Source organism: Daphnia carinata, chromosome 5 (assembly GCF_022539665.2).
Source record: "Daphnia carinata strain CSIRO-1 chromosome 5, CSIRO_AGI_Dcar_HiC_V3, whole genome shotgun sequence".
Lineage (NCBI taxonomy): Eukaryota > Metazoa > Arthropoda > Branchiopoda > Diplostraca > Daphniidae > Daphnia > Daphnia carinata.
Genome location: NC_081335.1, coordinates 832,080 through 842,351, shown reverse-complemented (window position 1 = coordinate 842,351; position 10,272 = coordinate 832,080). Strand labels below are relative to the sequence as shown.

The window sequence follows — 10,272 nt, the reverse complement described above, 5'->3', positions numbered from 1 at the left end:
CTTCGTATCCCCTTTCCCCCACCCCCCCAACCCCCCCACCCCCTATAACAGCTGAGCACGACTCGTTGCTACTCGTTCACTTTCTCACGCTGTCCGTATTTTTGCTGCTGCTGCTCCAGTTACGATAACAGACGATAAGAAATCCAAAAAATTCCTTGCGCTCCTCTTCGTCCTTCAGCCAACTTTGCTGCACTCACAATCGAATCAACGTTTAAGGGAAATGATTTTGACTAAAACTGGACAAAAAGACCACACACACACCACAGATACACAGACACACACTAGCGATTCACAGAACTTGAACTAGTGTCCAGGGATAAAGAATACTGACCGTTGGGGTGATGAATACGTTTCCGAAAATAAATAATAATAACAATAAAAATAAAAAAAAAAGGGGGGGAGGAAGAAGAACTGAAACTGGTGTGTGACTTGCAAGTGAAAAGCGCGCGTTGACGAGTTACGAAAGAAGCACTAGCACTAACGAGGATCTCTTTCTCGACTGACTTTGCCTACTGCAGGGTTGTTTGGAACTTCAAACTTTGAACTGTTCCCAAAACTTGTTTCTCCCTCTCTTCATCGCCCGCCCACCCTCTCTTTTTCAGATTTTCTTTGTTTATTTATTTTTTCTTCTCATTTCTTCTTATTTTCGTTCGCACACACTAAGCCAAGAAGAAATACAGAAAAAAGCCACAACAAAACAAATAAGGAAAAAAAAGGGGGGAATAAACAACGTTTGTGTGTTGATGGTTTACACACACAAATACAAACGAGATGAACGTTCTCATCATCCGGCACACACATGGAAGATTAAACGGATTCATCGACACACACAGACGCTTAATCGTTAAAGGCTAAAATGGCACACATCATTCGCTGTCATTAACAATTTTTTTTTTTAAGAATTAAATTTAGTTCGTCCCGTTTTGCCAACAATTAAACGCAATAGCGATATGCGCAACAATTCCGCATCCGGAATATGCATCAGTCATTGACCTACTCTCTTTGCAAAGGGCGATGACACTAACAAGCACATTAGCTGATTCGTTCTGCAGCAATCGCGAAAATCAAAGAGCAAATGTGTAGTAACCGAAACTCCCACTATTCTTAATTTAAAAAGATGACGGCCGACTTTTTCTTAAAATTTAATCTACGTATATTAATTTAAAGCTTTGCCGCAAGCTTTTTGATTACTGTGTGTGTGTTCATCTAATTAGAGCGAGCCTTGCTGGCTGTAACATTGACGATCTGCAACGCCCAATGCTTAAATCTAAATGAAGTTTAGAAAACTGGCCTCTTTCTTTGATAAATAATGTCGCCTCTATAGGCTGGCCGAAAGTGATGGGCTGTTTTTACCGTGATCCACACTTCATGAGGATGGATGGTTGCGGCCATTCATCTTAATGGTGCACAGGGCCCGCCATCTTCTTTTGTTTAACGCTGCTTTTCTATACTTTCATTTTCCCGCTCTCGAGTAATGTGTTTTATAGCTAAAAGGGAGGTGGAGATGATGTGATAAAAGAGCACGTACATATACGAGCTTGCAGGTTTAAACAAAACAAAAAAATAATACCATCTACGTCGGCCCCAGTGGAGGTTTTTCGAATGAATCACGCCTTCTCGCGTTCTTCATCTGTGTTCACTACGTGTATATATTAACAGCAACAGTCTGTCCACGAGTTTATGGCTTTACGTATAACGTCATTCATGAATGGAACACGATTTCTTTTACATGGCAACGCTGAAAGGAAAACTCTTTAATCAAATGAAAAAGAAAAGCAAGATGGAGTTTAAGAGAGGAGGAGAAAGTGTTTTCTGCTGGGTGGCTCTCCGTTGGCCCTAGTCCTTCGTGACGTTGCAATGTAGGACGCGTGCAAGCACGTACGTGAACACACTAAGGGCAAAAGCCCACATCTTCTTCTGTTTGTATCCATCAGACACTTTCACCATGACCCCATATAGTCGTGAACGAAAACCTAAACTCTCTCGTTCCTCTTCAACTATAAAACAACAACATAAAAAACCATAAAGCGTCCAAGTCTAGGCATCTGGCACATTACTAACTGTTCTACTAGTACTAACAGTAACAGTCTTTATTACCAAAACTGGGCTGGCTTCTCAAGTCAAACGCATTTTCATATAGTGTCCCGTTTCTTGCCCATGTGTGTGTGTTTCGTTGAAATGTGGGCCAAGATCGCGCGACGATGGAATTATCTAGACCAAACACATCTCACATTTGAGCCAGCATGTGTTTGCTTCCAATATGAAGGCCAGCTTTCAATCTGGTTATCCTTTAGAAATTTTAACACTGCAATAAAGGATTTCCCGATTTGAGAAAGCATTTGAAAGTCGGGTAAATGTAAGTCCCTCCGCCCATAGGTGTTGGCGAACGTAAATTGGTGTGAAGCAACACTTTTTTCGTAAAGTGTAATTGCACATTATGCCTTAGTTAAACTAAAAGTGGAAATGGGAAAGAATTATCTAGAAAAAATTCTAGACTAAGCTAGGATTCGAACCCCTACCCCGAACATTCCAGCCGAGCAGAATGTGAGTGTCCCCTTTATTAATTGTAGTTGATTAACCTTCGAATTAACTTTTATGGCTCCTTTTTAATGATGTTAAAATTTGCATATTGTTTTGCCTTTTGCATTTGTGTACCCTACCTCTTGTCTTGAGTTTTCCAGAAAATCATTTCCCTTGGGTTTTTTTTGCAGTAGATTGACGTTTTACAACGTATTCCCCCAGGAATATTTTGCATAAAATTTGTTACCCCTCTCCCTTCAAACTTTGTCATGATCTTGGGTGACTCATTTATTTCTTACCCTTCCCTCTTCTGATTCCAACCTAGGGACTACACGTGTTGGATTTCATCATACTCTAGGGACACGTGAACAAAAAATGTGATAAAAACCCAACAAAACACACAGTTAAATGAGGTGTATTAGTCAACAGCAAAAAATGTTTAGTGGGAAACCATTTTTAAATTTCAATAGTTTATTGACTTCAGAATTCCATCCAGATTCCAGATCCAGATCAGCCTTGGCGGCCATTGACGTTGACAGTTCAGAGAATTTCATGCCTTTTATACGTGTTTGGTTATAACCCAGCCTTTGCACGATTTCTACGAGAGAGGGGGTAGGACAGGTAATGCAACAGACATTGTAGTTGCTTCTACCCAATCATTGCTGGGCCAACTTCCAACAACGCAAGGTGCGTAATCTTCCCAGTGCAGACGTTAACAGCCCCGTTTACGCACATTGTCATTTGTACATCGTCGAAGAATTTTATTCCAGTTTACACTACTATTTATACGAGGTTTTGTTCAAGCACAAAAACTTTTATACTAACAACATGGCCATCGACGAAGACATGGAGGCCTTACGCAAGATTTCGACTGCTAGCAGCTGTCCGACTGAATCGTCATTGGCACGTAATTGAATTTTTATCATCGAATTTACAGTTCAAATTGATTTCAATCGACTGTTTTGACATTGCTTTGCAGCGTTACGTAGACGCCGCGCTAGACTATGGCTAAGTTGTCGCCTAAACCTCGCATTAATGTGTTTGGCAGCCACATTTACCTTTTTCCTAATGCGTCTCAACCTGAGTTTTGCTCTGGTGTGTATGGTACGTGAACTCCGTTATGTTAACGATACGACCGTTGTCGCTATTAGCAACGACAGCTTTCGCGATGACATCACCACTTCGTTCGTTTCCAGTCCTGGCTACGACTCGGCAGAGCAAAAAGATTTTTTTGATGATGACCTGCGGCAAATTTTCGACGAGGTGAGCATCTTAAGAAAACAGTATTTTTATTGTATTGCTATAGCTGGCGTATTCGCCTTCGGCTATTTATTGCTTACGTATTTTTGCGGTTTTTGAGTCAAATACGACGATGACCGACATTGCAGCAGAATGCTGTTCTATGTTTGTTAATACTTTTTCTTTTGTTTCGTATTTGGCGTACGTAGGAAGAAGGTCTCGATTGGAACAAAGAAGTACAAGGCAGCATGCTGAGCGCTTTTTACTATGGATTTTGGGTTACACAAGTCTTCGGTGGATGGCTAAGCGATCGAATGGCTGGTAGCAAAGCCATGTAGGAATCTGTATTATCATTTAAATGGATAATGTTTCTCTTCTGAAGATTAATTTTATTGTCTATTCGTTTTAGCCTGATTTTAGCAATGTCGATCATGAGCGTTATTAGTCTGCTATCTCCATTTGTGGCGCAATGGAGTCGATTATTTTTCTTTTTGAGACTCACTCTTGGCTTAGCATCGGTAAATATGAATCTATCGCATTAGTTTTCTACTTGCCTTTGTACCCCATTTTCTGTTATTTGAAAATGAACTTATGAAATTGATTTTTTGTTTAAAAAAAAAAGGGTCTTGCTTTGCCGACCATCCAGCCACTCTTTTCTCGGTGGTCAGCACCCGACGAACGAGGAACGTTGATAGGTCTGGCGTTCGCTGGTTTTACGTTAGGCAGTTCCATCACCTTTCCACTGTCAGGCTTCCTATGTGAATACGGTTTCGCTGGTGGATGGCCTTCCATCTTCTACCTGTCTGGTTTGTTATTTGTTATATCACTAAAATGTCTACGTCCACATTTTCTCAAGTTAATCGATTCTTGAACATAAGGTTTGCTGGGAGTTATTTGGGTCGTGGGGGCCATTTTCCTGGTTCATGACTCGCCAGAGACTCATCCGCGTATAACCAACGATGAGCTCACCTTCTTGGAGCCATATTGCCTGAAGAAACAACCTGGCAAAAAGGTACATTATGCCTGTTTGTCGTTCTATTTTCCAGCCAGTTAATGGAACATTTTATCGAAATACAGTACAACAGCATCCCTTGGAAATGCATTCTCAGCTCCGTGCCCGTACACACCATTAATGTCTGCCAATTTTGTCTCAACTGGGGCTTCTACACTCTCATCTCCGGCCTGCCCATCTTCATGAAAGAAGCTCTCAAGTTCGACATCACGCAAGTAATGGACATATTGGTTCCAATTAGCTACTTGAAATGTTTTTAATGCAACTTATTTGTCCCTAGAACGGACTACTGTCGTCGATGCCATATGCTGCTGCTCTGGTCGTCCATCTCGTAGCTGGAAAGTTCTTCGATTGGTGTCGTGGAAAACAGCTATGTTCACTAACGTGGCTGAGAAAAATCTTCAACACGATTGGTTTGTTTTGCAATAAAGCATTGGCAAACATTTACTGAATGATTTTTTGGTATGGAACAGGCTTCCTTTTGCCGGCTTGCAGTTTCTTTATCATATGCCAATTGACATTCGAATGGCGTTATATCGCCGTTTTCTTGCTAGCCCTGAGCCAGGCAGGCAGTGAAATAGCGATTATGGGTGGTTTTATGTTCTCCAATATTGATCTAGCCCCTCAATATTCCGGAGTTCTGCAGGTAACATAGAACCACTACTCATTGATTACGCTAAAAATATCAGAAATGATAGAATGTTGATTACCATCATTTAAGGGCATCGCCAGCACGATAGGAACTGTTCCAGGCTTCGTTTCTCCTGTTGTCATTGCTTATCTGACACCATCGGTAAAATGGATGTAGTTCATATTTCAAATTTTCAAATTGTCATGAGTACTTTTATCTCTCAATGAAGGGATCAGCAAGTGAATGGGCTAAAGTTTTCTACATCAGTTGTTCTCTCTATATATTTGGAGCTCTGATTTATCTTATTTTCGGATCGAGCGAACGGCAAAAATGGGCCCTTCCACTTGGTGCTGATATCCAAGAAAAAGATACGCGATTGATTCAACCACCCGTCTCTAACAGAACTGATACCTTTGAGTCGTGAAAATCTTCATGCCGGTCTTCTCGTTTATTCTGCCATCCATACTTGTTGGTTTTTATTAGAGCATATATTTAAGACAAACCTTTAAATTGAAAATTTATTCTTTTTGTGGGTTTAATTGGAACCCAAACGAAATATAATTCTTTTATTGATTTGTTCATGCAACACAATTATCAAACTAATTATTTTATCCTACATGAATCATGTCACTTACTGTCACTAGAAAATATGGTGTTTTTTTAAACAGCTTTATCCGCATTATGGCAACCACCGATAATATCAAGTAGTTCAACGTAACAGTAAGGTAAACAAAAACATTGGTATCGAAGAGGGTCACATATCCCGATGATAAGCTGCCTGCATCCATGAACCTAGTGGCCATGGGGAGGCTTACCAACAACCTACAGACTACGTTTACCTCATCTCTACCTCAGTTGTGTGAGTCGATCTTGAACGTGTAGTGTACAGATCGACAATGATGTACAACGGTACTACAGATCGTTTTTTTTTGTGCCATTTTAAGCCCCTTTATAGTAGGCATGGCTCTTCTTTCTTATTCTTTCTTTTTATTCTTTTCTTCTCTTCTTCTTTTCTTTTTTTATTTTTCTTCTTTCTTGAGCGTTGTAGTGAGGATGTAGAAACTTGCGATGAGATGAATCTTGAGAATCCGTTGTAATGAAGATGCTGAAAGTTCCGTATTCCGATGAAGAATCTTGCGAATCCGAAGTTGATTCTTGAACGGTGACATGGAGGGGTGGGAGGGAGGAGAAGGTGGTGGAGGAGGAGAGCATGGAGGGAAATTGGCGGTGGCGGGATTTGAACCCGGGGACAACAGAATACAAAGCGAGGGCGATAACCATTGTGCCAGGACCGCACATCCTAACCAAATTTTGATGTGGGTGTCACCCATTTAAATAAGCAGCCTATATGTATATATAGTAAATGTAGCATGGCGCTATGGCACAGTTAGTGACTGCCATGCTGATTTCACGGGTTCGAATCTTTGTTGTTATACTATAAATTTTTTTTTTGCGTTTAGCAACGCACTAGTAACTTTCCTTTTGTGATAACAAATAGAATAAAAAAAGAAATAAATAGAATAGACTACTCAGGAAAGTGGAAGCGGGGAGACACAAGACCGCCTCGAGGCTTTTTAGAAAATTTTTGATTTTTGTTTGGCGCCAGGCAGGCGCCAAAAATCTGTCAACGCCGTGGCTATGCAATGGAGGCGTAAAGGCGTGTGTTGACGTGTGTAGACGTTTTAAGGCCGTTCGAAAAGTATTATGTGATTATTGTGCAATATAACACTTCGAGTTTGGATTGTTGAAGTCTGTATCGCCAGACTGCGCTTGTTTGATTCGTCTTTGTTTTGAAATTCGTACGTGGGCGAGGTGGCAGGATTGTAGAATCCGCCCTGCAGGTAAAATTTCAAAAATTCAATGTGCGTAACAATCCCATAACGTTATGTCAACCCCCTCTGGCGATTATGCAACACTTACAAATATATGTGTTGGTGAATCCTTTCCATTCAGACAAGTGAGTCTAAGATGACAAGCAGTAGTCCAACCAGTGCAGATGCCTGCCTCAGTATCGTTCACAGTTTAATGTGCCATCGACAAGGAGGGGAAAGTGAGAGTTTCTCAAAGCGGGCCATTGAGAGCCTTGTCAAAAAGTTAAAGGTACAATTTTTTTTATTAGTTTGTCTTGAACAGTGTAAATTGATTTTCCGATCTTCTTTCAGGAAAAGAGGGATGAACTTGACAGTTTGATTACTGCCATTACAACCAACGGAGCTCATCCAAGCAAGTGTGTCACTATTCAGAGGACACTAGATGGAAGACTTCAGGTCATTAATAGAATACCCTTCATTACTAGAATTCATTAATGACATACTAAATAATCTAACTAAATTTAGGTGGCTGGAAGAAAAGGTTTTCCACATGTCATATATGCCAGAATTTGGAGATGGCCTGATTTGCATAAAAATGAGCTGAAACATGTCAAGTTTTGTCAATTTGCATTTGACTTGAAGTGTGATTCAGTTTGTGTGAACCCATATCATTATGAAAGGGTTGTTTCACCTGGAATTGGTAAGCTATTTAAACATTTTGAGACTGGTAGTTTTATTGCCTTCTTTTTTGTTTTTAGATCTCTCAAGCCTCAGTTTACAGCCATCTGGAGGAGCCTCTTCATCTGGTGCCATGGTGAAGGATGAATATCTTTCCCGAAGCATGGATGTTGATGGCAGTGGAGGTGGTCAGTCTCAGATGGGTATGGGGATGTCGACACCTGGTGTGTCAGGAGTTGTCCCACAAATGCCTCCTACAATGCAACAACAACCTCCACAAACTATACAGCATCATGGTCCTCCACCTACACCGACCTTCACTTCCATGATGCCACATCCTTCTCAGAATCAGGGGCAATGTAATGAACTTTTATTATGCAACTTCTGTTGATATGGTAATCGAAAGACATAACGGCCTTTTTTCTTATAGTGCCGCCTAGTAGTCCTACTAGCCCACCGCATAATATGCAGCAGCAGGTGCAACAACAACAGCAACAACAGCAGCAGCAGCAGCAGCAGCAACAACAACAACACAGTATCCCGACTCCCACACCTCAAGGAGCTTCTTCGTCGAGCAGTGGACAGGTCTTTTTTGGCAATGACATGCCATCAAGTCAGTATTTTCTTCGTCGGTGAATTAAAAAATAAACTTGTATTAATTTGTCGGTGAATATTTTTGTTAGGCTCTGCGGGCTTGATCCCTATGTCACCGCATAACCTCCAGAATGGATTTCAACCACTCACTCCTCAAAATACGGTTGGCCAGCAGCAGAATTATGCTCCTCCGCAAGGTGGACCCCCACCTATGGCCGTTGCCATGAACAATCAGCCGGTCGTCGGGTCAGGCTCGGTATCGTGTCCTCCTACCGGGGCCGGTGTAAGTGGACAGGGTACATGGACTGGTAATAGCACGTTAACCTACACGCAAACTATGCAACCTCCCGATCCAAGAAATCATCACCCGAGCTACTGTATGTCATGAATAACCCATTGCACTTATGATAACGTAAATTAAACTTCAGCTTCAATAGGGCCTCATCAAACTCCTACCGTGCAGCAACATGATTTAGGAGTACAAACCGCTCTGTCGTCGCAACCAGTACCAGAATTCTGGTGCTCGGTTGCATATTTTGAGTTAGACACTCAGGTTGGTAAAGGAAACACACTATTGCGATCTTGATTACGGTGTAAATTATAATTTGCCTTATTAAGGTGGGAGAAACTTTCAAAGTACCATCGTCCTGTCCGACAGTCACTGTCGATGGCTATGTCGATCCATCAGGAGGTGATCGGTTTTGCCTGGGTGCCCTTAGCAACGTCCATCGCACTGATCAGAGCGAGAGGGCAAGGTAGATTTTAGGACTCCATGTCAAATTTTCACTCGTCTCTATGTTTATTGAGAATCTTCGTTTTATTTTTGCCTCAGGTTGCATATTGGTAAAGGAGTCCAGTTGGATTTGCGAGGAGAAGGAGACGTTTGGCTGCGCTGCTTGTCTGATCACAGCGTCTTCGTTCAGAGTTACTACCTGGACCGAGAAGCAGGCCGAGCTCCTGGAGATGCGGTCCATAAGATCTATCCATCGGCCTACATCAAAGTTTTTGACTTGAGACAGTGTCACGGACAAATGCAACAGCAAGCGGCTACTGCTCAGGCTGCTGCCGCTGCTCAAGCCGCCGCTGTAGCTGGACACATGCCCGGCTCGAACAATGTTCCCGGAATGCCGCCTCCAATCAGTTTGACGGCCGCTGCAGGCATCGGAGTAGATGATTTAAGGAGGCTATGTATTCTCCGACTTTCTTTTGTCAAAGGATGGGGTCCAGACTATCCACGAAACTCTATTAAAGAGACCCCCTGCTGGATTGAGGTACCTAATTTATATTGTTTTCAATTTAGAATATTCATCATGTATTCTTTTGGCTATCCAGGTTCATTTACATCGCGCACTACAGTTACTTGACGAGGTATTACATACTATGCCAATTGATGGGCCAAGACCTCATGAATAAAAGTAGCCAAACTCAAAAAATGGCACTGGAACTTCCCATTTTTACATTGAAGCTGGAAACGTCAATCAATTAAAAATTGGACGAGCCACATTTGTGCAATAGCATTCGAATTCTTTTGGGTTTCCCATTGTATCATGCATGTCCTGGACATTCTACGAAACTTAGCTGACGTCTCTCTTGTCTATTTTTTTTGGTTAACAGAGAGTGCTTCTTCTCTGATGTTTGACACTATATCATATTGTTAATGATGCTTGGTGTGTCTCGTGAGAACTCCAATATTGCATGCTGTCTTTTGTTTACCATGTTACTTTTACATTTGGTTACTCAGTCTGTCGATTAAAAGAAAAAAAGATTGCCCAGAACTTGTCTTGCTT

At 41.6% G+C, this 10,272-nt stretch overlaps 2 protein-coding genes across 4 annotated transcripts; both read left to right on the top strand.

The window, feature by feature from the left end:
• Positions 1-3,145: 3,145 nt before the first annotated feature.
• LOC130696261 (sialin-like) lies at positions 3,146-5,981 on the top strand. The gene is made up of 11 exons (XM_057519350.2): positions 3,146-3,427; positions 3,500-3,783; positions 3,969-4,093; positions 4,169-4,277; positions 4,382-4,565; positions 4,638-4,771; positions 4,837-4,986; positions 5,052-5,184; positions 5,245-5,417; positions 5,493-5,564; positions 5,632-5,981. Exons 1-11 carry the CDS (start codon positions 3,349-3,351, stop codon positions 5,824-5,826), a joined length of 1,638 nt encoding a protein of 545 aa, XP_057375333.1. The 5' UTR covers positions 3,146-3,348; the 3' UTR covers positions 5,827-5,981.
• A 1,044-nt stretch (positions 5,982-7,025) lies between these two features.
• Positions 7,026-10,260, top strand: LOC130696299 (mothers against decapentaplegic homolog 4-like). 3 transcript variants are annotated; one of them, XM_059495499.1, is made up of 11 exons: positions 7,026-7,264; positions 7,356-7,502; positions 7,565-7,669; positions 7,739-7,913; positions 7,972-8,250; positions 8,322-8,504; positions 8,575-8,862; positions 8,914-9,038; positions 9,104-9,240; positions 9,318-9,756; positions 9,818-10,260. In XM_059495499.1, the coding sequence occupies exons 2-11, from the start codon at positions 7,371-7,373 to the stop codon at positions 9,896-9,898; spliced, it is 1,944 nt and encodes a 647-aa protein (XP_059351482.1). In that variant the 5' UTR covers positions 7,026-7,264; positions 7,356-7,370; the 3' UTR covers positions 9,899-10,260. The 3 variants fall into 3 exon arrangements, with proteins under 3 accessions (XP_059351482.1, XP_057375375.1, XP_059351481.1); XM_057519392.2 differs by having other exon boundaries at positions 7,027-7,243; positions 8,923-9,038; XM_059495498.1 differs by having other exon boundaries at positions 7,027-7,243.
• Positions 10,261-10,272: the final 12 nt, after the last annotated feature.

Excerpts from the sequence above, each read along its gene's own strand:
- LOC130696261 (XM_057519350.2), top strand. The coding sequence starts at position 3,349 with ATGGCCATCGACGAAGACATGGAGGCCTTACGCAAGATTTCGACTGCT. Across the intron at positions 4,566-4,637 it reads TTCCATCTTCTACCTGTCTG|GTTTGCTGGGAGTTATTTGG; the intron begins GTTTGTTATTTG and ends CTTGAACATAAG. Across the intron at positions 5,418-5,492 it reads AATATTCCGGAGTTCTGCAG|GGCATCGCCAGCACGATAGG; the intron begins GTAACATAGAAC and ends CCATCATTTAAG.
- LOC130696299 (XM_059495499.1), top strand. The coding sequence starts at position 7,371 with ATGACAAGCAGTAGTCCAACCAGTGCAGATGCCTGCCTCAGTATCGTT. Across the intron at positions 7,914-7,971 it reads GGTTGTTTCACCTGGAATTG|ATCTCTCAAGCCTCAGTTTA; the intron begins GTAAGCTATTTA and ends TTTTGTTTTTAG. Across the intron at positions 8,251-8,321 it reads TTCTCAGAATCAGGGGCAAT|TGCCGCCTAGTAGTCCTACT; the intron begins GTAATGAACTTT and ends TTTTTCTTATAG.